We start from the raw sequence: 27750 nt of genomic DNA, 5'->3' as shown, positions 1-27750 counted from the left end.
TGAAATTAATTTTCTTTAATCCCTTAAATGCTAAGGACGAGGTATCTCGTCCCAGGTACTACATTTGTAGTGCTGAGCACGAGATGGCTCGTCCTCAGCATAACTTATCTTTGGGGGGCATGGATCACCCCCCTGTTTCTGCAGCGATCCTCCCGACCCCAGGCTGAGAGGCGAAAGGCATCCCCTTCCGTGCCTGGGGTGGCCATGATGACATGGGCGCGTGCTACGTGCGTCGATGTCATCAGGCTTCAGCATGTAAATATCACAGCTACGCTTTTGCATGCTGCTCAGGCATTTCTAGCTCGATCTCCTTGAGCGAGGGCTTGTTGGAAAGGGGAGACTCTACCCTTTCAAATGAGCCCTCACACAAGGAGATTGCCCGACCAGCAATCACTACTGGACCCCAGGGAATAGATTTTAGGGTTGCCCAACCCCCACCAGGCTAAACATCCCCCCACCCCCATCAAAAATTAAAACCAAAAAATGTCAAAATGTTTTGCCTTCTTTGGGGGCAGATGTGTGCTGTTTTGCACGCATTTGCCTCCAAGGAAGGGAAAAAAAGAAAGCCAAACAGGCACACTTGAGGGAGTTGAGGGGGGCTGGCCCTGTACCTGTGTGCCAGCGCCCAAGAAATCCCAGGGAGGGGCAGATTATTGCTGCTTCTCCGAGAGGGCAGAATTGCAGGTCAGACCCCATTTTGCCAACCAGGGAAGCAGCAACAACCACTAGGCCACCAGGGATATGATCTTGGGGTGGGGGGTGGAGGGCCCGGCAGGTAGGCAATTCAGCCCCCCACCCCCAGAAAATGGCAACCAGATGGCAAGTGTTGCCTTTTTTTGGGGGGAAATTGGTGCATTTTTGCACAGATATTCTCCCAAGGAAGGCAAAACATTACACTCAATATATCGTGGAACGCTTAGAGGTATGAGGGGGGGTCCTGTGGGCCAGCTCCTTAGGATTCCTCCAAAGATATTCGGGTTGGGGGGCTATTTTGTCCATTGCAGTACCCCAGCCGTCCTGGATCTCTGGCCGGCCCACGTTAGAGCTTTTCCCTCTGGGGAGAGATGGAGACCCTGCAGGGGCTCCCTGGGACCGCCGCTGGACTGGGGGGTGGTCGATCCACGTGCGAGGCAGGCGCACAAGTCCGCAGCAGCAGTCCCAGCCGCCCTAGTGCTATGGCTGGGCCACGTTACAGCTGGGGGCAGGCGACCGACATGGGTGACAGGCGCCAGAGGCAGCACCCACGGTAGTCCTGGAGTTCTAACTGCGCTGAGTTACAGCTTTCCCCCCGGGGCTCCGAGACGGCCGGGGGTGTTGCCTCTGGGCTTGGGCACCTGTCCCAACTTGTTGGTCGACCATCCCCAAGTTCAGCAGCGGTCCCACGGAGCCCTGGCAGGGTCCCCATCCCTCCCTGGAGGGAAATCCTGTAACGCAGGCCAGCCAGAACTCCTGGATGGTCGGGGGTGACCTCCCTGGCCTTGGGCACCCGTCTCCCATGTGGGTCGACCATCCCCAAGTGCAGCGGCGGTCCCAGGGAGCCCCGGCAGGGACCTCACCCCTTCCCGGAGGGAAATTCTGTAACAGCCCAGCCAGAGCTCCAGCATGGTTGCGGTAATGTCACTGGCCTTGGGCACCCGTCTCCCGTTGTAGGTCGACCATCCCCAAGCCCAGTGGTGGTTCCAGGGAGCTCTGGCAGGGTCCCTGTCCTTTCCCGTAGGGAGAAGCTGTAACGCAGCCCAAGCAGAGCTCCAGGCTGGCTTTGCGGACGGTCGACCCACATGGGGGAGGGCTGCCAAGGCCAGGGACATCACCACGACCATAAGAATTTCCTCTTCCTATGCCCTTTGGCGTACCAGTGGTTTAGCCTTTTCCTTTTGTGCCCAGGAAAGTGCACCCACATGTGACTGACCGTTTTCGTCAGGACATCTTGGGGAAGGTGGGAAGATAGAACATTTGTTGTTTTCTCTGGGTTTTCAGAATGTTTTCACACATGTCCTACTGCACTTTGTTACACAACTTTCATTTCCCAAATGTGACCTACATTTAAGCCTCTCCCTCCATTTCCCCCACCCCATCCACACCCTCCCCCCTTCCTTTCCCTCCTCCTCCTCCTTCTCCTACCCTTCCTCCCTCTTCCTCCTAGCTCTACTCCACTTCTCTCCCCCTTCCCTCTGTCTAATTGCTCTACATACTGTTTTGTTGGCTGATTCAAAATTGTAATTTGCTTCCATTGTTACTGTTATTTTGTTATGTTAAATGAATCCTGTTGTTAAATGTGCGGTGCTTTGGTGCAAAGCGCTATATAAAGCTAATCAATACAATACAATATAATTTAGTAGCTGCTTTACGTATGCTGCGCTTTTGTAACCTGCAGAACTTCAAAAGGTCTACCTGTGCTCTTTAAAAAATGTATGCTTGCCATTCTTCACCACATTCGTTTTCCTTATTTTCAAATGCTAAGTACCTGTGTTTAGTCTGACAGCATAGAAATCTTGTGTACCATGGCTCAGTTTAGCTCATGGTAATGCTTGTATTGTGAAACATTACCAAAAATGTGTGATTTCCTAACTAGATGACTCGGGGGAATGTAGCCGTGCATTGCTTTTCTCAATATTGACAGAAGCCATTACCTTACCAGTCCAAACATGTCCAGCACAAATGTCTTTTTTACTCAATTTTCCAATTTTTTCACAAATTGTAGACATTTTAGGTACAAAGTAGTTGCCTGACCTGCACAAATCACCCCTTCCAGAACTTAGAATTTTGTCTACTTTTCATAAATGTATGCGTTTCTGGGGTCCCGTTGAGTTTTCCTACCCTCTCCCTTCCATTCCTTCCAAGCAGGTCCTATTACAAAAAAAAGGGAAAAAAATCGCCTACCTCGCACAAAACTGATGGTAACCTTATTTTTTTGTTTTCACTCAACCGTTCATGAAAGCTTGGAAAATGGAAAATCCAGAACTGCAAACCATTTGTTCTCAGCTCTTACAAGGAAAAAAAAAAAAAAAAAAAACACAGGCTTCTTTGTACTTCATTTTATTGGCATTTTCCGAAAAAACACAAACTGTGCTCACTTTTTTGTTATTTTATCTCACCCCCCTACAGCAAACTAGGATTCCTTGGTGGCGTTATGACCGCCTACATATGGGAATAAAAGCGGACACATTTGACAAAAATATCTCTTGTAACAAAAAAGTTACAAAGAATTGAATGTGACATGCTGACATCTCCAAAAAAGGGCCCAGCACTGGGACAGAAAACCCTCAGCACACCTAGAGTAACCGAAAATCCTTTGAGTGTTAGCATAGGACAAAAACAAAAGTGTACTCCCTTGTACTGCATTGTAAGATGCATTGGACACTGATAGAAAGTTGCCACAAGTGATACGTTACTAAAAGTAGTAAAGTCGCAAGACTAAGGGAAGAATGTTTCTCAGTACTGACAGCCTGAAGGACATGTCAGTTTCCCCATAACAGATGATAAAAAAACAGTGTGGTGAAACTTAAGGCTTCACTGCACTGTACAAAAATACAGGTCAGGATCAAAAATAAAAGCAAAAAATGTGGGGGGTCCATAAAAATGGAAGGAAAGGTGCAGTAAAGAGAAACCTTTCCTAACAGATCTCTACGCCTCCCCAGAGGGAAAAGCTGAAATGCAGCCCAGGCAGAGAGCTCCAGAAGGCTGGGGGTGATGTCCCAGTCCTTGGGCACGTGTCTCCCATGTGGGTCAACCATCCCCAAGTCCAGCGGTGGACCCAGGGAGCGAGCCCCAACAGGGTCCCCATCCGTCCTGAAAGGAAAACTAACGCAGCCTAGCCAGAGCTCCAGGACAATCGGGGCTGCTGGCTCCAGACTTGAGCGCCTGTCTCCCTTGTTGGTCGATCGTCCAAAAGTTCAGCGGCGGCCCTAGGGAGCCCTGGCAGTATGCCAATGCCTTTCTGGAGTCAAAAGCTGTAATGCAGCCCCGCCAGAGCTCCAGGATGGTCGGGGTTGCTGCCCCTGGCCTTGGGCACCAGTCTCCCCATGTGGGTCGACCGTCCCAAGTCCAGCAACGGTCCCAGTGAACCCCTGGCAGGGCCCCTGTCCCTTCCCGGAGCGATGAGCTGTAATTCAGCCCAGCCAGAGCTCTAGGATGTTCGGGAGTGATGTTCCACCGGCCTTGGGCGCCTGTCTCCTTTGTTGGTTGACCGTCCCCAAGTTCAGCGGCAGTTGCTGGGAGCCCCGGCAGCATGCCAATCCTGCCACCATGTTGGCGTTATGACCGCCTACATGTGGGAATAAAAGGGGCCATATTTGGCCAAAATATCTCTTGTAACAAAAAAATTACAAAGGATTGAATGCGACATTCCGAAATCTCCAAAAAAGGGCCCAGCACTGGGAGGGAAAACCCTCAGCAGTGAAGGGGTTAAAGGGAAATGTATCTTTTCCTACAGTGGAGGGTTGAGTCAGCCCGAGGGTGTTCAGACTCTCTCTAGGCCAGTGTCGAGTTTTTTCTTTTTTAAAATCTGTTTATTTTCATTTAATACAACCATAGGCCACTGTTAGCCACAGCAGGGCTCAGAATTAGGATTTGAACAGGAACAAAAAGCAGTTCCTGGGTATCTGGCATCACCTGTTAGGCAGGAGCCTACCACTGGGGAACCAGGAGCTAGTACATAGCGCGCAGCAGGTCTAACTTGTGCGCAGGATGCAAACCCTAACATTTTGTACATTATATATTATCCTTTAAATGTCCCTAATGTTTGTCCTTCATTCTCTTTTATACACATTCCAAAAAACCCTCAATCTGTGGCACATCTGTGTTCTCCACGCCACTGCTATCCTGTGCTTAGGCAAAACACAAATAAGGTCTTTCATTTATTTATTTTTATTTTATTACATTTGTTATACGCCCAGACCCGGGGGTATCACAGCATAGTTACAGACAATGGGAGAATGCAATCTTAAAATTGAACAGAGAAATCCACGGGAACAACAGTCAAAATATGCAAAACAGTCAGCTATGTACAGTTAATAGGAGCGAGTTAGTGCGCTCTGGTTCAGTTAGTACTTGTTGAATAGCTAGGTCTTCAATGAGCTTTTGAATTTTGGGAAGGAAGTTTCATTCATAATATTGGTGGGTAGAGCGTTCCAGTGTCTGGGAGCCAGTATTTTGAAGCTGCTACCTCCCGCTTTCTCTCTTTTATATCTTGGCGTTTCGAGGTATGCGTTTTTATTGGATCTGAGCAGTCTGGCCTGGGGTTTCTTAATGACTATGTTGTTGAGGTATTGAGGGGCTTTGTTGGCCATGCATTTATGAGTGATGCTCAAGGTTTTAAATACGATTCTAGCTTGGATGGGGAGCCAGTGGTGGTCTCTTCTGGTGTTAGAGATGTTTTAAGATTTTTTTGATGCCTAGGGCTGATCTGAGGGCCTTGTTCTGCATGAGTTGAAGTTTGGTTATGTTGGATTTGGAGGTGCCAAGGAAGAGGAGATTACAATAGTCTAGCTTGGAGAGTATGAGAGCTCTGGCTAGTGTAACGCAGTTGTTGGGTGAGAGGAATTTGCGACTAAGGGAGAGGAGTTTGGAGGTGTAAGAGGTGGACGAGGCTAGTGTGTTGACTTGTTTTGACATTGATAATGTGGCATCTAAGTAGACGCCAAGGGTCTTGACTTGTTTGAGAACGGGGATTATGGTGCCATCAATGGTGAATGATTTGAAAGCAGGATCGAGGGTATCAATTTTGGTGGAGGAGCCTAGTATGAGGAGCTCAGTTTTGTTGTTGTTCAGACGAAGGCGTTTGTTGGCCATCCAATTTTGTATGAGTGAGTAGATTTGGTTGACCAGGAATGAGTCTTGTTCGTGATTACCTCAGAGTGGGATGAGGATTTGGGTGTCATTGGCAAAGTTAGTGCAGAGGACACCCATGGCATCCAGAGCTGCGAATAGTAGCTTGGTATAGGCATTGTACAGAGTGGGGGATAGGCAGGAACCTTGTGGCACACCTGCAGGGACTGGCACAGGGTCTGCTGTTTCTTTGCCGATGAATACTCTGGAGGTCCTGTCTGCCAAGAATTATTTGATCCAGTTAGTGGCATTCTGAGCTAGGTTGAAATTGTTAGCTAGAGTGTTACAGAGTTTGTCATGGTCGACCAGATCAAAAGCCGCTGAGAGGTCCAGGAGCATTAGTAGGCAGAGTTTACCTGCTTCTCTAGTGGTATCCATTTGGATCTTCAGATCAAGGAGGGCTGTCTTTGTGCTGTGATTAGGGCGGAAACCAGACTGCCGGTCTCCTAACAGTTGGTGGTGTTCCAGATGGTTTTGAATTTGGCCGTAGGCTATTTTATCAATTATTTTTAGGAGAAATGGGACCGTTGTAATAGGTCGGTAGTTAGTGGGTATTAAGGGTCCAGGGTTGTTTTTTTTTTAGGAGGGGTGTCATTCTACTGAGATGCTCGTTCGAGGGCTTGCTCAGCATGCCCAACAGACAGTCCACCGGGGGGCATGTGTGCATGTCTATTCCTCCTTTAGCCACTCATTTACGATTCCTGGCCAACACCCCCTAATCACTGGACAAGACCAGAACATGTGTAGCATATCTGTCACATCATCACACCTAGGACAACCCTGTCTGACCACACCCTGGAACTGAGATAACCTGCCTGGCGCCGTGTATGTCCTATGGAGTACATTAAGCTGTGTGAAATTGAATCTAGCAATCCTGGAAGAACAAGTTACTCTCTTACCTGGTAACGTTCTTTCGATGGGATGGTCCGACGACGTATTCCATATCTATGACAGTAATCACCACAGCTGTGCTGCTTCGGAAACTCTTCAGCGTCTGCGTCCTGCGTCGATGACCTCCGACGGCCGACGTCACTGGATGTTATAAGTAGGACGCACAACGCCCGTAGCCTCAGTTGTAGTTTTTTGCCAGAACGTGTGCCACCAGTCTTCTGCCAGTCTGACACGCAAAGCCTTGCGGAAACGTAAGCTGCAATCGCATATGAAATTCTGTAGCGGGGAAGGTAGGGAGGGAGAGAAATGGAATACATCGTTGGACCATCCCAAAGAAAGAACGTTACCAGGTAAGAGAGTAACTTGTTCTTCGAGGGGATTGGGTTCTCCGACGTATCTATGACAGACTCCCAAAGCAGTACCAATGCAAGGAGGTGGGAAAATAATTTAGAAAACAGAAATTTAGAATACCCAATCAAATTGCAGAGTAAAGGACCACCTTGCCAAAGGCCAGATCCTGCCCCCGGATGGAATTGAGGGAATAGTGACGTACAAAAGTATGTACCGAAGCCCAGGTGGCTGCATCACATATGTTGCGAATAGGGACACCCCTCTGCAGGGCAGTAGAGGCAGCCATACCCCTGGTAGAAAGGGCCCGTAAGAGGACCAGTGGGTCCTTACCCGTCATGCGGTAACACTCAGAGATAGCCAAAATAACCCAGCGAGACAAAGTCTGTTTCGTCACTGCCTGTCCCAAACGCTTTCCAGCGTAACCAATAAAGAGCTGATCGTCCACTCTGACCCGGGACATGCGTGAAATATAAAAGCTTAACGCTCTCCTAGGATCAAGCCTATGGAGCCTCTCCTCTTCCTTACCAGGATGTGGAGGAGGATAAAACGCCAGAAGAACAACCTTCTGGCCTAAATGAAATTCCGACACCACCTTCGGAAGAAAAGGAGGACGAACGCTAAGGACAATCCTGTCCTTATGAAACACAGTGAAGGGTGGCTTAACTGAAAGTGCCTGTAACTCAGTCACTCACTCACTCTGCGAGCAGAAGTGACCGCAACTAAAAATACAGTTTTCAGAGTTAACAGTCTCAAAGGGCATGAATGCAAAGGCTCAAACGGAGCACCCATCAGAAACTTGAGAATAAGGTTCAAATCCCAACCGGGCACCTGGAAAGTGATGGAGGGAACACATTAGTGAGCCCTTTCAGAAACTGAGAAATTCAAGGAATTTTAAAAACAGGAACGCTCTTCAGACGAGCGCTTAAATATGGACAGCGCCGCCAGGTAACCTTTAATGGTACCCACTTGAAGGCCCCTGTGGGCCAAAGAAAGAAAAAAGACAGAACCATGGGAATTTCACATGCAAAAGGATGCACATTCTTAACCCTGCACCAGTCGCAGAACTTCCTCCAACGGCAACGGTACAAGGACTTTGTTGCGGGCCTTCTGGCCGAAAGCAACAGCTCCATCACGTCTTCAGGGAGGTCCCAATCCTTATACCTCAACCTTTCAGAAACCAAGCGTGAAGGTTGAGGGACCTGATCTCTGGATGGAGAACCTGACCCCCCCCTCCCGTGAGAGCAGATCGTCTCGGTAGGGAAGACGACTTGGAGGGCAGATGGACAAGTCGAGAAGGTCCGGGTACCACGTCCTCTGGGCCCACGCCAGAGCAATGAGGATCATCCGGGAATCGAACCTCCGTAACTTCTGCAGTACTTGTGGGATGACGGGGACTGGAGGAAACGCGTACAGCAGTGGGAATGACCACTCCACCACAAACGTGTCTCATAAAGCTCCGTTTGGAGGAAATTCCCGCAAGCAGAACCTCTCGCACTTCCGGTTGACACTGGAGGCGAAGAGATCCACTTGAAGGGTCCCCCAAAGGGCGAAGATCTCCAGGAGAATCTCGTGAGCCAACTCCCACTCGTGAAAGATCGCGCTCTGCCTGCTCAGAGCGTCCGCCGCCTCGTTTTCGTGCTGAGATCGAAACCTCCTGCTGGATTGCCCAGAACCAGAGCTGCATTGCCTCCCTGCACAGAGGAAATGAACCTGTCCCACCCCTTTTAGTTGAGGTAGTGCATGGCCACTGTGTTGTCCGTCAGGATCAGGACATTCTTTCCTCGCACAGTCGGCAGAAAAGCCTTCAGGGCTAGCCTGACGGCCCTCAGCTCCAACAGATTGATATGGAGTCTGGACTCCAACAGAGACCAACGACCGCGGACTGTCAACTCGTTGGCATGAGCTCCCCATCCCGTGAGGGATGCGTCCGACACGATCGTCACCTCCGGCCAGGGCAACCAAAATGGAGCCCCCCTCAACAGATTGCCTTTGTTTGCCCACCACAGAAGGTCCTGGGCGACCGAAGACGGCACCTGAACAGGGTCCAACATCCTGCCGGAGGGCAGACCACTGGAGCTTGATTGCCCACTGCAAATATCTCATCCACAACCTGGCCTCTGGCACCAGAAGAATGCAGGATGCCATGAGGCCGAGCAGTCTCAAGAACTCGAACGCTGGGAGAGTCTGGACAAGTCGAAACTTGTGCACCATCTGCTGAATGTGATGAGCCCTCACCTGGGGAGGAAAACACTGCCCCAGGGACGTGTCGAGCACTGCTCCGATGTACTGGAGTCTCTGAGTTGGTGTCAAATGGGACTTCTTTAAGTTGTGGGAGAAGCCTAGCTTGTGCAGGGAGTGGCAGGGGATGGACAGATGATCCAGGACTTGCTCGGGAGAGCGCGCCCTGATCAACCAATCGTCCAGGTAGGGGTAGACGTGAATCCCCCCTTTCCTGAGGTGGGCTGCCACCACTACCATGAGCTTGGTGAAGAACCTCGGGGCGGAGGTCAATCCGAACGGCAGGACCCAAAACTGAAAGTGCGAGTCGCCAACCGCAAACCTCAGGTACTTCTTGTGCTTCGGATGGATCGGCACATGAAAATAAGCGTCCTTGAGGTCGAGAGACACCAACCAGTCCTGAAGTTGAAGGGCCTGGAGGACTTGAGAAAGAGTAACCATCTTGAACTTGTCCTTCCTGAGGAGTTTGTTCAAACCGCGCAAGTCCATGATGGGTCTCAATCCCCCGTCTTTCTTGGAAATCAAAAAATAAGGGGAATACCATCCCTTGTTCCTCTCCGCTACAGGCACCAGTTCTATGGCGCCTTTCTCCAGCAGGGATTGAATGTCCTGCACAAGGAGCGGATCCGGACTCTTCAAAGAGATTCCCCGGTAGATTGTCTTGAGGCCTCTGCCGGAAAGGAAGACAGTAGCCGTGGGTTATGATCTCCAGAACCCACACATCTGTAATGGCGCGCCACTCTGCAAGATGCTGCGCCAGCCTTCCCCCAACCGGAGAACCATGGGACATGGCCTCATGACTGAGCTGAAGCGGCTGCGGCGTTGCCTGAGGGCAAAGAGGCAACAGCCCGAGCGGCCTTGACACCTTGAGTACCTTGTTTTCCACCTCTGGCACTCCTACGGTGGCCCGTTTGACTGGCAGCTCCTCTCGCTTTACCAAAGGATGAGTAATAACGAAAGGAACCTCCCCTCCATTGCTGTCGCCTAGGTCGAAAAGGCAGAGGTTGTCGAACTGCAGCGCCCAACGACTTCGCTGTAGCTTTGGAAGTCTGCAACCTCTCAAGGCTCTCGTCAGCCTTGCTGCCAAAAAGAGGTTCCCCGTCAAAGGGCATGTTGAGGAGCAGGGCTTGCACATCAGGAGCAAACCCCGACTTCCGCAACCACGCAAACCTGTGTATCACGGTGCTCACTGCCATGGACCGGCTGATGCAATCTGCCATGTCCAAACCAGACTGAACGGCCTCACACATAGCATCCTTGCCATCCATGAACCATGGCAAGGAAACGATCCCGTTCATCCCCTTCGGGAATATGTTCAGCCGCCAAGGAAACACAGTTCCACAGAGTGTGCGTGAAACGAGACAAGGCACAAATGGAGTTGGCCGCCTGAAGCGCCATACCCCCTGCAGAAAACACTTTCTTCGCCCAGCCATCAAAACGCTTGTCGTCCCTATCAGGAGGGATGGTAGGGTACGAAGCCTGCTTTGCCAGGGCCGTAGCCGCCTGCACCACCAAACTCTCCGGAGTAGGGTGCTTGGACAAGTAGCAGGGGTCACTACCGGCTGGGTGGTATTTTCGCAGCAAAGACTTGCTCACAGCCGGGAGACTCTCCGGAGCAGTCCAAGCCGCTGCCACCCTTCTTTGCAGAGCCATATGGAATGGCAGTACCGGGTCAGTTGGTGGACCAATGTCGAGGATATCCGTAAGGTCATCCTGAACAAACTCCCCTTGGGAGCAGACCATCCTAAGTACTCGGTGACCCGTGACATAAGTCGCCGGTACGAAGAATCGGCAAGAGTGCCAGGCTCAGGCCTACAAAACTCTACCTCCGGAGAGGTGTCCAGCCCACTAGCATCATGCAGGGACTGCCTCAGGTCCTCAAACTGGCTATGGCCCGAGAGAATCTCATCAGGCACCGTGTCAGGACCATGCCATCATCAGAGCCCTCATCCACCTCTGAAATGAATTCCAGATGGCGGTAAGAAGGCACAGAACTAGAACCAAAGCCATGCTTGACCTTGGCCAGAGCCTTCCTAGGTGGTTCCCCCGAGCCACGGGGTACTCCCGTCGACACAGCCCCGAAAGGTGTCTAGAGAATCGGCGTCAACGACAGACGCGGTGCCGACAGCATCAATGGCGTCGACACAGGCCTCGAGGGAGGAGGCCTGAGCGTATCCCTCGACGACTTCCTCGGAGGCGGAGCCTCGAGAGAGTCCGTCGATGACCTAGGCGTCGTTGTCTTCCTGGAAGACTTCACAGGCTCACTCGGTCTCGAGCGCGTCGAGGACCGGGACCTAGACCGGGCATGCCAAGAACGATTCCCCTTGTCCGAGCGGGACCTTTGCCGTGAATCGTGACGACCACCCGAGCCCGAAGGCATGCGAGCGGCGTCTCTCGGCTGATCACGACCAACCCCACTCGGAGGTGCGGACGGACCAGTGCCCTGCGATTCGAGAATCGGCAACATTTTCTTCCCGAAGGAAGCCCATTCCTCCGGTGTCGCATGCTTGGTGGGGTAAGCGACCCGCCGACGGGCTGAGTCCTCGGATGAGAACGGGCAAGGCGACCGATGACAGTGCTTCTGGGAGTGCCTCGAAGAGGCAGAGGAGTGGCGAGACCGACTCCGGGACCGAGACTCACTGGACTTCCGACGACGACGCAGGGTGTCGCCCCTCGAGTCGTCCGTCGAAAGCCCCGCAGACCTCGACTTCCGGGGCTTGGACACCTTACCTACCGATAACAACTTCTTGCGCTCCTGTAAGGCTTTGGACGTGAGCGACTGGCAGTCGACACAGTCATCCGGGTCATGGGCCTCCGCGAGGCACCAGAGGCAGGCGTTGTGCGAGTCCGTGACCGACATCTTGGACCCACAGTCCCCGCACTTCTTAAAGCCCGGACGCAAGTGTGGAAGACGAGGTAGACATCTTCACAAAGAATAACTTCACAAACGAACAGGTTGGAAGAACCGAGATGAACAACAGAAACTCCAAACAGTCGAGGCGTACGAAGATTCACGAAGCTAACACGTTCGCGGAAGTGAGTCTACGGGCGTCGTGCGTCCTACTTATAACATCCAGTGACCCTAGCCGTCGGAGGAGGTCCTCGAGGGCGGCGTATCGACGTCATCGACGCAGGAGCCGAAGATTTTCCGAAGCAGCACAGCTGTGGTGATTATTGTCATAGATATGGAATATGTCGGAGGACCCAATCCCCTCGAAACAATTTTTGTGTACAATAATGTTCTTGGCCACTATGCATCAGTGAAAACTCTCCCCAAGACTTCTTCCCATTTTGTACGTACTTTAAAGGTCTGCAGTATTAATAGTGCGCAGTGTCAATTCATCGAGTCTGGCGACAACATGCCCACCTTCTGATACATCGCACATCACTTCTACCGTAGTGTCCCCCTCCATACCCTCCTGAAATCTGGGTCATCTTGTCTCAATTATTTTAATTAGAAGCATGCATGTCAGAAATTGGCCTTTGTGTATAGCAAACCCTCATACCAACTTTGGAAATTGAATCAAGACCCTGTCAGCGAGCAAGTCTCCCAGTGTTAGGACACCCTTCATTTCCCAATGCTTTCTGATTGTGCAGACATTATAATGTGTCCCATATACTGAAGCCAATGGTGTATTAATGGAGCAGGGATCCCTTACGCCTAGCAGCTTCCAGGTTCTGTACCATGGTCTCCTGCACAGAGTCAGCAGATGAGGGGACTCAGACAGTCTGATTATTTTGCACCCACCGTATCTCTTGCAAGCGATATGGCTTAGCAAATGCCTTCAAGTGTTTCATGTGAAACAAGTGTTTGTCCGCCAGCAGGCAACGAACTGCAGCTGCCCTACCAGACAGTACTCTTCAAAGTAGCTGAACAAAGAGATTGCGTTAGGTGGAAAAATGCTATTTTGGCCAAATTGGGTTTTGAGTAATATCTGCTGGCGAGGAGACCTGTTTGAAAAGAATAAGTGGAAGTGTTTTAAAGGACTGAGAACTGGATGGGGCCTGGTGGACTGCATATATGTGGAATATTGAAAATTGTTGAAAAGGGCTATTGGTGCAAGAATTACAAAATAAGGAAGAGGTTAGGCTGATTATTTGAAGGAATTCAAAGCGAAAGGTAACATTGCTTCAAGAGTTTACAAACATGCAGTTGACTGCAAAGATGTAAATGTGGGTCTACTAGAAAAATTGTCAGAAAAAATGGGTTCAGAGATTACTAGTAGATGGGTCAATGTATGCAGGAACATTAAATTAACTGCACTAAACCTAGGAGAACGTCATAGGCAGATTAAAACTTTAATGATAATTATCATTATTAAAACTAAGAACAGAGTATACTGGAAACCACAAAAAAAATGTATGAAAGGGGCTTAATTGACTCAGCAAGCAGAGTGGATTAATTTGAACATACGATGTGGAAATGAAGTGGGTTGAGGGGAATTTTGGAAAGGGGTGACGTCAAATATGAACAATTGATATTGGTTATGATTTTTCTACGACTGTACTGGGAGAAGAGAAACAGGTTGCAGATGTGCCTTACCCACAGAGATGTTAGTTTTTTAGGGTGGCTTTACCCGCAAAAAGAAAAAGTTATTTTGCGTGACTGGAAAAGCGAAGGTGTCCCCTCAAGGTCAGCATGGTTGGAGGACTTGCAGAGGATGTCCCTAATGGAAAATATGTTAATGCACAGGAAAAAGAAAGGCAACCTTTACATGGGAATTTGGGAAAGATTTCTAGGTTTATAAATGATATGCTTTGTTATAAAGTCAATTTTATGTATGTGTTGACATTGATGAGGACTGGAATTGTACAGCAATCACGTGAAGCAGGGTTTGGGAGGTTGGATTAAATGTGTGTTCGAAATTTATTGTAATGTTTTCTATTGGTTGATTGGTACACAATAAAAATGTGTATACAATAAAAAAAAAAGTGCGGCAGTCTAATCCCTCCTTCAGTGTAATCCTTGCATAGCATGTTTAGCGCTTTTCTGCTCCTCTTACCACTCCATATAAATCTTCCGGATGCTGAAGAACATCTTAGGGATGTCATAGGGTATATTTACAAAACAATACAATAAGCGCAGTAACTCCATCTTAAGCAGGTCCGTTCGGCCCATTACCACCAGAGGTAGCTTAGCCCAGAAGTCCCTTTTTAGGCCTCCAATGTGTTCTTTTCACGTGAAAGTCATGATATATATTCACTCCAAGGTAGCGGAACACATCCGTTGCCCACTGCAATTCCATATGTGGCAGTCTATCAATGCCGCCCACCCTGCTAATGGAAACAACACAATTTGCTACGGCTAACTAATGCCAGAGAGCCTTGCAAAGCTTTTGAGCACCTCAAATATGTACAGTAAGTTTGTTTCAGGGTGTTGTACATAGAGCAGCATGTCATTTGCATATAAGGATACGACGTGTGTACTTCCATCCACATGTATACCAGCATCTACAAATTCCGACCTCAAACTCTGCGAGGGGCTGTAGGGCGAGAATGAACGACATTGGAGACAGTTGGCATCCTTGTTCGGTGCCCCTGCGCAAGTCCCATCTGTCTGATATGTACAAGCCCGGTTTTGCTCTTGCAACTGGCTTAGTGTAAATTAGCCTGACCCATGTAAGAAATAGTACACTCATGCCAAAGTGCCATAGTGTTGCATATAGCCAGTCCCAGTGAACAGAGTCGAGGGCCTTAATTGCATCGAGCGATGCCACCACATATTCCTCTGTACATTCCTTAGTCCTTTCTATGGCGTGGTGCAGTCTATGAAAATTCCAGGATGTGTTTCTGCCAGGGACATACCTTGTCTGGTCGGGGTGTATCAGGGCACCTATTACATTCCGCAGCCTGTTCACTGGGAGTGCAGTCAGCATCTTACAGTCTTGGTTCACCATTGAGATGGGTCTTTATGAAGCACACTCTAGCAGCGGTTTGTTAGCTTTAAGAATCAGCATACTGGTGGACTCTCTAATGCTTTGCAGAAGTATATCCAGCTCATACGCTTTTTAAAACATCTGCAAGAGTCTGGGTGTTAGTTCGGTCGCAAATGCGTTATAAATTTCTTCCAGGAGGCCATCTATCCCTGACGTTTTGCCCGAAGGGAGTGCCAGTGTTACAGTCTCGAGCTCATCCACTGCAAGTGGAGCATCCAACATGTCCACCTGATCCCTCCCAAGGCGGGGAAATTTGATCTGGGTCAGATCTTCTTCAGTGTCACTGTCATGATCTGCCGATACTGGTCCGTATAGCGAATCGTAGAACCTACTGAATGCTTCATTAATCATACTGTGAGCCCTCCAAGTTTCTCTGCATTCATCCTTTATCACCCTTATTTCGGTTCTACGTTATATCGAAGTACTTTTCATTGTGGGACTTTTCATCGTTTCATTATTTTTATTTTTTTAAGGGGGTGGGGGGTTCCCCCCTCCAGACCCCCCTTACTTAATCTTACCCCAACCCCAAAAAAACACCCCACACATTTTTTTTTTTTTTTTAAAAATAAGAGTTTTGGTCGATGAAAAAGTGGCGATGAAAAGTCCCACGATGAAAAGTACTTCGATGATATGCGGGTATACCCTTATTTCCCTCCTTGTGTCCCCACGGCTCAGCCACGCCAACATCCTTCCCGGTTTATCCCCACACTGCAGTTTTTCTGTATATTTGGAGTAATCATATTTATCCAGTCTGTCTCATTCTGCCATGCACGTCTGCCGTAGTGCCATAAGTGTCCGCCCATCTCATGCACCGAGTGTCTGTGCTCTCCTCTTTCTATTTTGGCTTCAGTGCAAGTTAGCCTATCAACTAATTATTTCCTAAAACCAACCATCTTGCCAATAGCATCCACCCTCATAATTACCTTAAAGGCATCCCATATGTCCCACACCCTATGACCACTGCGCCTGTGTTGGACTAAAAAAAATCCTCTATCCTGTCCGCCATGGGATTTTTGAATGGCTCATCTAATAATGCTTCAGCCCTCAACCTCCATGTCGGAATCAGCAGTCTGCTAGTATCGCTCTGCCATACTATCAGTAGCAGAGCATGATCAGAAAAGACTTTGCCCTGTAAACAGCTTCCATGAACTCACACACAGTCTTTATCCATGAACAGGTAATCTATACTTGTATGCACCTGGTGTGTGGCAGAATAACACAAGTATCCTCTCATGTCGCAATTAAATCTATCTTCACACCTCCTCGAGCCCAAGGTTGAAACAGGGATCTCTGGCATTTTGCTGGCAGAGCCGGATTCCTATATTTACTGTCGGACGCGTCTATTCTGGGATCAAGCGTGCAACTGAAATCCCCTCCCCAGATCCACAAGGCTCCCCGATATGGTGACAGCCTGGGGTATAATGATTTAAAGAAGACAGTTGCATCATGGTGAGGCACATACGTGTTGATGCACACTACCCAGGTTTTCGAAAAAAGCTGTGAACCAAAACCATTCTGCCTTCATTGTCCTTTTTTGTCTCCAACAATTTAAAGGGCACAGATGCGACTACCCATATGTAAACACTTCTGGCGTACTCCGAATAAGTGGATCTGCATCAGACTCCACCCCACTTTTTAGTTATCATGATCTGCCTATCCGCTGTGATGTGCGTCTTCTGAAGCAGAGCAACTTTCACTGCCTTCCTGCGCAGTTACGAGTACACACTGTTTCTCTTCATAAATCTATTGAGCCCTCTAATGATCCAAGAAACAATCCTCAAGTCACAAGCCATTATTTCTTAACCTCCAAACCCATCACTCTAGCCAGTTCTATCATTTTTCCCCATTCCACCCATCATCCACATCCACTCTTGTATCACCCACGAGGATATGCAAATTATGAAAACCTTAAATCGAAGTCTTGGAGCTACGCAGCAAGCATATAACTCAAGCTTGCAAACCCAAGCAAGCAAGCCAAACAAAACACAAAGTCAATAACAAACAGCCCCATGGTATAGAACATATTCAGGTGTTACTGCTCTTCCCACCCTACTCCCTATTTCCCAGTGCAGCGTGCAGCAGTTGGGTACGTTAAACAGGCACCAAAACGTACGTGTGCGCCGATTGCAGTCATTCGTCAGAACCTGTGCCTAGGCTCATGCCTGCTTCTGAACTCCTTACTCCTGCACACATGTGTCCTATTGTCACCTTTAATTTAAAAGTGTCTGATATTGTGTAAACCCAAGGTACACCTGTTTCACACACATCAATCTCTTATCTCACCTCGAGTGGGGGCACCTTTATCATGTCCATCTATGAGTGTGCGTCTTCTGCGTTTTCAAAAAAGAGATCTACTTCGTAATGTGACACGGAGCACTATGTGTTGTCTCCCATGGACTTTCAGGTTAATTAACTGCAAGGAAGGACAGAGAAGCTTTGGATTGCCACCAGTAGCGTGACCGAATGAGCGCCACATTTAAAGTGTCTATCCATGCTTTAAATAGGATTGCCAAGTGGACAGAGGAAACTCACTTTTCAACATGAACTAAGCGATCATGTAGACAGCGGCCCAGGAAGACAGCGTAGCAATTAACCAAAGAATCGCTTTCCTTGGATTTATTTCCTACATGGGACAGTTATTGAGTTATGAAGTATCCAGACTAAACACCAACCATTAGGCATAACAGAGCCAGCTCGCACAGTTATCGCACACAGATGAGGTTGGCCTAATAATTGATATTGGTCCTGAGGAAGGGGGAATAATCCGATCACAACTACCAAAACATACTTAGCCTTACGCGGACAGCAGAGACACACAATGAATAGGATACTCAATATTTAGAATTTGAGACTTACGTAGACCCCTGAGCCCATCGATCACCTTTTGGGCACAACACCTGAGCCCATCAATTACCTTTTGGACAGGATTCCTTAATCTTGACTAACTAACTAGACAGAGATGTTTGTGTATTGGCTTGTGTCTCAGAACGTCTTTGAAAGTAAAGAATAAGCTGAAAGCAACCTCCTCAGCCTACATTGTATATGGTGCATATCCATTTCTGTATTTATTGCATTTTTTTGTTTTATGTTGTTAAAAGTTTTAAAAAACAATGTATGCCCAATTAAATACATGATAAATTTTGAAATTTGGTAAAAAATGTTTACATATAGGTGCCTATGACTGACATTTCTTGCTTACAGGGTCTTGTTAGATAGGCGTCAAATTTAGAATACGCTCCACATTATCACACCTTAGAGATAATAGCAATATATTTCTATATTTAAATAATGTTCCTGTCGGGACAACCCCTCCTGTTATAATTTTGAATTTTTCCCCAGTCACAATCAGAGTAGGGGATGGTCCTCCATTACAAAAGTTAAAAAAAAAAAAAAAAAAAAAAAAAAAAAGGAGGGGCCTGCTATTATGTAGCACTTTGAGCCCGACAGGATGGATTAACATGCATTTTAGCCCAGCTACCCGCAGCTGCTGAATAGTGTGGCCAAACTGAGCTCTAAGTCTTTGTAGTTGGAGCGTGTAATCAGAGGATATATGGCCAGTTTAGAGGATGCTCTTTGAAGAATACTTCCGTCCCAAGAGTACGCTAGTATTCTTTCTCTGTTCTTGTAATTAATGATCCTGGCAATGAGAGGCTACGGGGGTGCTCCCGGCAGGTGAATCCTTGCGTAAATGTGCCCAGGCCCACTTCCTGCAGGGGCATGTTTTCCACAAATGCTGTGGGGTTGTTACGTCTCACCCCTCCGGCAGGCCGAATACCCCTATGTTATTTCTTCTGGCCCTTGCTTACGCATCCTCAGCCTGGTTTTCCAGGACTCTCAACCTCAGAATCAGATCCTTAACCTTGGATAGTGTACTCTAGATTCTTGCCTTGTTCTCCTCCAGCTGCTTCTCAACACTGCCCATCTTATCAGCAAGAGCATGGACATCCTGTCTGAGTAGTCCAACATCCATCATGACTGCGTCCATTTTATTTTTTCAGACACGTTTGCAAGGCAGAAATGGCCATGCAGACTTGCTGCTCACCTCCTCCTTGATGTTCCGCGGGCTATGCATCTGCACAGTCCTGCTACCCCATCAGGGATGCTGTTATACCATTGCTGCCTCCATTTTGGTCCGTTTGGCTTTACCCCAGCCATTTCGGTTAGACAGGTGCTTGTATTATGTGTGTCCGTAAGCCAACGCAATGCCCCAAACCCGTGCTCCACCAGACCCGTTTTGAGTGCTTCACTGTCAGCACACCGTGCAGGGGGCTTCCAATGAAAGGAACCACGCCCAGATCAGTACACAAATATCTACCAACAACTACGCCGTTCAACTGCACCATGGAGGGCGATGCATGTGATCTCGCCATAAGTGTGCCAACAGCGTACCACAGCCAGTAGTTTTTCCCATATCTCGGGCCACCTTTATACCCCCAGAGCGCAGGCTCTTCAGGCTAGCGCATGTGTGCCGGCCGTGACTGCAACTACAATCTGCCGGTACTTGGCCTCACCTGCAGTGCGGCGGATCACTCGAGCATCCCCTACCCTCCTATGCAGACAAGTGATGGACCGCGCCGTCAATCTGGCACCCCAGGCTCCTCCAGCTCAGTGTGTGGTCGGGTCGCCATATGCCAGCCCCAAACAAGGTTCAGGTCCCATGCAGCACCTGCGCAGTCACACGGCCAGAGTTTTCATCCCCTCGATGCAGCAGCCGAGATCAGGAGTTGCCCATACCCACAGGCTACACTGACCTCTCTGCATATGCCCCAATCTCTGCAATGCATCACCAGAGTACATCTCGGGCCGCCATTGCAGCCGCTCGCAAGTTACGTCTGTCGGGACCTCCCGCACTGTGGATCTTCCAATGTGATGCACTCGCCTTCTCCTCGATCACACCAGCACCACAAAGGGAATGCAGATGACCTCTGCTCAAGCCGCTAGTGTCTGGGCCTATCCGTTCCGGATCATCCACCCTCCTCGCAGTCCACCGTCATAGGCGCGCTCGGCTAACCGCCGCCTCAGAGCTCATGGTGGTCGCCATCTTGTTGAATGCAGTAACCAGGCCGAAATCGTCCCTGCCTCACTGTCCGCCGATCGCTGCATCCATCTGTTCTGCTCCTGTTCTTAGCCAGGTTTCACTAGTCGGAATCAGGAGTCTGGCTTGATTTTAGTCACTTTCAAGGCTTATCATTGAATGATCCAGCGGAAGCACGTAGCAGCCACAACTTTGCTGCTGGCAACGTCCCTGTATTAAATATGATGCTCATTATGAAAAGGTATTAATGTTTTTACATGTAAGGAGAGTTCTGTCCTATATCAAAAAGTGTTCAAGCATGGGCAGAGATATTCAATGTTTATGAATATTGATGGGAACAATTGTTTTTTTTTGCTGCTTTCTCTCCATAAAACATCAGGGACTCTATTCTTTTTGCCATTGTGTTACATTTTTCATGACTTTTGGTTTTAAGTGTAGCCTTTTTTCGCCGCTTTCCATACTATGCTCATCTGTTTTGGGGGTGCTGATCAGTCCCTCTGGCTATCGGTGCAGGAGAACTCTGTCCTTCATTGTAAAGATCTTTGTTTATTTTTCCTGCCCACATCACCTTCACTTTTTGGGTTACTTGCATGATGTGTTTAGGATGGGCTGTTGGTACGGATACTTTAGCAGCGTTTCTTTTTGTAGTCTCGTGCACTAAAGCAAGTTATTGCTTAATGCCATATAGACCACCATGTACTTTAAAATAGCTGTGCCACAAGATATATGTCCGGACTTTGGCCATCTTGTTTTTTGACCTTCATCCTGCCGTAGGCTGGCTGGATTTTCACTATCGTAAACCCTTTCCCTGGGGAAAGCTTCAGCTTTCGCAGGCAAAGTGGCAGTCTGTGTGTCTGGCCGGACGTTGGGAACTGGGTATGTCTAGACTCAGTCCACCTCACTGCTTTGTGTGTCCGTTGCTGAACAGATGCAGTGTCCAGTGGCTGTGCAGGACTGGAAAGGCCGTACAAGGTACAATGTGGTACAATGTGTTACAATCCTTGCGATTGGTGGGCTGGGTGCTTCTCCATCCTGGATAAAAGAGGAATTCCTGCAGCCACACTTCAGATCATCATTGGACATCTACGAAGGACGGACGTCCGCTGAAGACTACAGAACTCTTTGTTGGAAGATCGCCATCAGCCCTTTCAACACTCACCCAGTGAAGCCAAGTCTCTCTGCAGATCTCAAGAAGACCTTCATTGGTGCTTCGGCAACTGGACTAGTGGGAACAAACAGTCCTGACCTCGGCTTGAAGATCCAGACACTGGAAGCACTCGGAAGAGTGCCAAAACCATCCTGCAGGCTAGCCAGATGCCCTTGTGGGCTACTTCACTGCAATGTTTGCATTCCCGAGCGGAGCCTTGGAACTCCGCAGATCCTCAGTTTATAGAATAAGAAGCATTCCACCACCAAGAGAGGCCTTGTAGGACCAGCTTCTTTGCTCTAGCCATAAGGCTTCTGCCCTTTTGTTCCAAGTGCCCATCGCTGCTCGCCATCTGTGTGGCATCCTAGCAGTCCTCTGAGGTTGTCGTAGAAGTGGTGGCCCCAAAGTCGGTGTTTCCAGAGTGCCCAGTTGTGCAGAAACCGGTTAATCGGAACTCATAACCGCAAACTAACCAGAGTCCTGAAGAGTCCTCTGCACCTACGACCCCTGAGCTTCCTCCTGTATCTAACTTACATTATCAAGAGTGCTCCATGTGTGCTTAACTAAACCCTTCACCACTCTCATGCCCTCCAAAATCTAAGCATTGCTTTTCCTTTGCACTTCCCAGTTCGGGTTTGGGTACACATTAGTGTGTCTCCGTTCATCAGAATAGGGTGGACTCTCAGATTCAGGAATATTGCTAGGAAAGATTTTGTATGCAACAGGTGTGATTCTGAAAATTCATCTCAACAGATATTAATGAAGATCCCAGGATGATGAACTACACATGCCACTAGATATTCTGTAGCTCAGATATTGGGTATGTAGTCAGCAGGTAAATGGCCATTGACTTTACAGAACATACAGGTTTGTGTGTCTGCAAATAACCAACATCGCGATTATGAGTTTCCTTCCGTGCTAATCTTTTCACAGAATAATCTGTTTTAGAGAGATGGCAAGCCTGTGCAAAGTTTTGCAGTGCATATATGCCGTTAAATCGAATTAATGGAAGAACTATTGGAGGCTCGCCCACAGGAGGCACTAGGTCGGCATACCACCCCACATATATTTTCAAGATCCTCCATGTTGTGCAAATAAAAATAAAAGCTTCTAAATAAATGCACAAAAGAATGCATTCGCATTATTGAGCGAATGATGTTAACTCGCTCCATAGTAAGGAAAATGTAGTATTTCAAGTCAAAGGTTTATTTCGGTGATGCAAAACATACCATACAAACAACAATATTCAACAATATTACAGTCAATTAAAAATTATTGAAATACCAACATTAAAACCCTAAAAACATTGCCACGATACTCAGGTTCAAACAAACCTCAACAAAAATGTCCTCCGAGACAATGCACACTGTAAAAAGGACAAAAGTGCCCACCCCACAAACTGATATCGCCCCTAACAAATAATGCAAATCTGGCTCATAACATAGGAATCATTGGCCCTACAAAACTGGTTTTAATGTATGCTCTCAAATGGATGAAATTGAGGGACAAAACAATAAAATATTTGCTAAATCTTCTTTAGCCGCCACACAAAATACACTTGATCGGTCATCTTTCCCCTTGGACCAAATCGCCACCACGGCTCTCAAGTGAATGCAATTAAAAGGCACACTTGTAATAAATATATGCAGAGCCTAACACAGATACGTCTGGAGACCTGGGGCCATAATATTCACGTATTTCCTGTTAGCAGGCCTCAGGATCTCCAATGACCATTCTCTCTAAGTGACTGAAGTACACTGGCTTTCACGGTTTTTAATGTTGTAGTTGCATTTGCAGAGAATAAAAAACATTTTAATTCTTTGCAAATACAAAAACTGGCGGTGTCCCGTATGCCCTACACAGCACTTTACATGGGTGTAGATCAGTGAATAAAGCACCAATGCCAAGCTCTGTGAAAGGTATTGGGAGACCATGGATGAAATCAGCCCTTCAATATTCCTTGCAGCGCTGTTAAAAACCGCCCTGGAGGCATCCTAAATGGCTCTTCACCCCTGCCTCGTTCCAGGAAAGGGGTTACAATGCTGATCTTGCCCTCTGCCCGACAGAAGACTGAGGAGGGGTGAAGGGCTTCTCCTGACCCTCTTCCAACAACGTACGTTGGAGGAAGAGGGAGAAAGCCTGGCCCAACCAGAGAAGATCACTGCCTTGGCCTACTCAGGTAAGTGTTTAAACGTTTTTATAAAAGTGGGGGAGGGAGTTTGTATTTCTACGGTGTGCGTGCCGTGTGTATGAATGATGACAAAGGCTGTATGGGTGTGTTTATGTTTATTGATTTATACCACGCACAAGGTACCCTAAGGTGCCGACAAAACAACAAAGTTACATAATGAGTATAACAAGAACAAACAACATTAAGCTCTGAAAACATGTACTGACAAGGGGGCCACTAGGCCATTCCCATGGAAGAAGGAAAACAACATCGTAAAGAAAAGAGGATAGGTTAATTTAACACTATTCGCACTTTTGTGAAGGCGGACATGTCCTGTACATTGGTGAGACTGTTTATAAAAGAGGGCAAACTACTAGACCAACAACCAATAATGATACAGTCAGTGTTATCTGTAGTCTCTGAAGAACTTTGAGGTCCTGCGCCCTTATACAATTGGGTCCCACTTTATTATTAAGCCATGCTAAAACTTTATTTTTTAGTGACTCCCTGGATTCCACTTGCTTCGGCTTGTCCACATTGATTAGAACAATGTTTCTTGGGTCCAATGCGAAACTCCTCATGTTGGAATCCGCAATTTCGGGCATGGTGGATTTTCTCTGGCGAATGTCCTTAAATGGAAGGGGAGCCATGAGTCGCCTGGGCTTCAGGAGAGGTGGTATACTCTCTTGTGATACTGTAGTCATTTGACAAGGAATGAACAGAGTTGTCTTGGATTGCCCAGATGTCCCTCTGTGAGTGAGCTCAATCGGCTCTGTTTGAGAGTCTGTATGAACTCTGTTCTCAAGCATGGATGTTTGGGAGGCCTTTTCCTCTCTAGTAAACTTCACCTGAGCGGACTTCTGTAGAGATGACGATAAGGGCACAGACATATTTGACGAAACAGTGTCTACCCAGGAATAAAATTCCCCAAAGTTCAAACAGATTGCTAGATCCCATAACATGTTATCCTTAAAGCATAGCCAATTGGCTATGGCTTTGCGCTCAACCAACTCCTTCACAGCTCTGGCTGCTGCTAACTCAGCCGGCTGATCTCGAGGAAAATGATGGCCTAAGGGGCCCGAGCTTTCTGGTGTAGCTCCACTATCTTTGAACAACTCCCCTTTAGCCCCCCAGATGTGCATTGTAAGGGGAATAGACCATTGGCTGAGGTTGTATGGAGGAGCCCGTAGGGGAGCAGGTGAAGCCATCGGCGCTCATGGGAACCTCATTGGTATGTAGTATATTAGTGAGCAGAAGATGGTCTTGCTGCAATTTCAGTCTCCTCGCGGCACTTAAGGCTAAAACTTCTGAAAATCTATTCTCCCTCCTTTGGGGAGCCCGATGTATTACCTGTATGGAAGCAGCCGTATTGCTTGAGGCCGCACACTGTCTGCAATCAGTCCCTAACCCAGAGATGGAGGCAGGAATAGAGGTGGGAATGGAGGCAGGAATGCCTACAGATGAAAGCCCCTGTCCATGACAAAACCATGGTAGGAGATTCGAGGGCCAAATCTAGGTTCATAGAGCCATTAGGCATTATGGGCATGGATTGTGATCTTGTGGTAGGCATTTTAATAAAAAGAATGTCGGCAGTCTAACGCAGCACCGAGCGGTGCAGAGGTAAAAGGACCACAGAGTGCTTACCCCTGACAGCCCCTCTCCTGAGCACACAGCCCAAAGAAAACTTAGACCGCAACCGGCAGCTGCAACGCTGTGTCCAGTCTCACTGCCCACTGCAGTGCCGCCCGGAAATTAGCAGGAACGCGTGGAGAAGAGGAGCCAGCCGCAAGAAGAACCATCCTCAAGGCAGGTAAGCCACCCGCCCGCCGGGTGAAGTTTGTAACTCGCCGCGGTCTGCTTGCCGCGGTCTGCTCCCCCGTACCGCTTCCGCACCATCTGGGTCAGAGGAAAGGACCCTACGCTAGAGCACGCTGCGTCAGACCGCACCGCCTAGCACGGCCGCCTCAGAAGCAGGCGTGATCTGCTTGTGTGGATACTGTCTATGTGTATTTGAGGGTGTGATTGTTAGCTCTGTGTAATATAAGAAAAGCGTTATGCCGTGATGGAAAGACACATCATCTTACACAGGGTTTGCAATCAGGCCCTGAACGTGCATGTCTCTAAGTGTTCTGGTGGGTATCGTGTATGATTGAGAGAGAGGCTGTATGGGTTTCCTGGCTGCTTGTGGCAATGCTGTGAATGTGTTACCAAGTGTTCTGAGGGTGCAAAATGCATGATTGAAAGAAGCTGTATGAGTGTCTGACTGCTTGTGTACATGTGTCTATATGAACGTGCGTACATGTTCGCATAAAGTGTTATGCTGGGCGCCATTCAAATGAATCAGTCACACAGCACCCAGCAGAACACTTACGCAGGTAGATGCCCACATTCATATATACTTGCACACAAGCACTGATACAACCATACAGCTTATCTCAATCATCCAGGGATTGAGAAGTTGTATGGGAGCGTGACTGTACATGTATATATGAGTGTGTATATCTGTGCGAGTAAATTGTTCTGGTGGATGTCATGTGCATGAGAGAGGCTGTATGGGTTCATGACTGCTTGTGCATATGTGTGTGTGTGTGTGTGTGTGTGTGTGTGTGCTTGAGTTTGAAGGGGGAATTACCAAGGAGAGAAAACAGTTTGAAGGGGGCAATACCAAGGAGAGAAAAGATGTTCTTACTGACTGCGTGCACTGAAACAATGTCCCCTCCGAGTTCATATACACATGCAGATAGCTGGCCATTATGGTGGAGCCAGCCCAGAGTAAACATTGAACACTCTCTCGGCTGCTTTTTGCAGCTGAGGGAGCGCTCCTGGGCTGGCTTGAACTGTCGAAGGGAACCAATTGTAAACTGTTTGGCTTTTTACCCAATTTTTCTAACAAGTTTTCTGTAAAATTCACCATTTTAACCCATTATTCTAAACATGTTTTTGGGGGAGTGGTGGGTGGGGGAGATGGATGGGACAACCCTACGCCCTAGCCCGAACCACCATTGATAGGTTCAGGATCCCTTGCTACCTTGGTCGCTAGGGCATATTTGGTGAAATATTTATGGCCCTCCACTTAAAAAATTCACCAGTCGCTACTGGGAAGAATCATACAGATGATAAAATGTTCGGCAGATATGCCAATCTCACAGATTCCCATGTTAATAAAGTTACAGTAGACTATAAGCGAGATTACAGGGATCTGCATAGCTGTCAGATAGTTGGGGGGATGCCAGTCAGGGTTTTAATTTCAATAACCTATGTGATTGAAAGTACAAACCAAAGAGTTGACCATTAGGAAGAGGTAACTGGTGTACTTGAGAACATAATGGTAGGTTTACATTTGTTAACTATGATGATAATTCATGGCCATGGATATTACTGAAACTAGTTTGGAGCCATAAACTGCATAATAATCCGGTATTAAAAGCTGAATTCAAACATTAATTAGGATTGCTTTGGATTTTGTTTCCTGGGAATTACAGAAATCCTTTGTTTTGGACTGGAACGGCTGAACGGCCGAACATCATCATAAAATACAATACAAAACCACAGAATGCTCAGGAGTATACAGCCACCTTGAATTTGAAAGAGTACATGCATCACGCTACATCACGCTATTGTACTTTACCAGATGAAATTGTAAATAGTTTTATGGATTACTGTGTTTTTGATTTGGAAGGTCATTTACCTGACATCACCCAGGAGCTTCAGGATTTCATCAGATTTTTCCTCACTGAAATAGAAAGCAGTAGATTTCAGCGCGATACCCAGAGATATAAATAGAGGAGCCACAAACCATACAATACATGTATAATAGGAAACTCACCTGAAGATTTTTGCTGTAGCACTATAACTGAACAGAGGAAAAACATTGTACAAGTCAGTTCATTTAATTTCACATAATCTGTCAGACCATAATATAGTGATTATTAATGAAATACAAATTATACACTCATGGTCTGCATGTTGCAAGCACACAAACAAGAAGAGAAACATACTTACCATTGATAGTATGCTTTCTGATAAATACGGCATTCCTCATGTCTTGAACTACACCTCGAGGCACAGACTGGTCTGGGAACTTTGTACAGTCACCAGAGGTTGCTGTATGGCTGGGCATTGCCTCTGGCTAGAGTAACTGTTGCCTCTATAGTCC

The 27750-nt window shown here is 47.8% G+C and overlaps 1 protein-coding gene across 2 annotated transcripts in view; it reads right to left on the bottom strand.

The window, feature by feature from the left end:
- The window catches only part of ANAPC4 (anaphase promoting complex subunit 4), a 1458106-nt gene that overhangs the window by 1282623 nt on the left and 147733 nt on the right, over positions 1-27750 (bottom strand). For both annotated transcript variants that reach the window (XM_069631855.1, XM_069631854.1), the window contains exons 5-6: positions 27421-27447; positions 27283-27327 (exon numbers count right to left, since the gene is read on the bottom strand). In XM_069631855.1, coding sequence (XP_069487956.1) covers positions 27283-27327; positions 27421-27447 — 72 coding nt within the window. The remainder of the gene's footprint in view (positions 1-27282; positions 27328-27420; positions 27448-27750) is intronic.

The sequence above is a fragment of the Ambystoma mexicanum genome, chromosome 6q (genome assembly GCF_040938575.1).
Source record: "Ambystoma mexicanum isolate Mex_15411 chromosome 6q, UKY_AmexF1_1, whole genome shotgun sequence".
Taxonomy (NCBI): domain Eukaryota; kingdom Metazoa; phylum Chordata; class Amphibia; order Caudata; family Ambystomatidae; genus Ambystoma; species Ambystoma mexicanum.
This window is presented reverse-complemented; position numbering and strand designations above follow the sequence as displayed.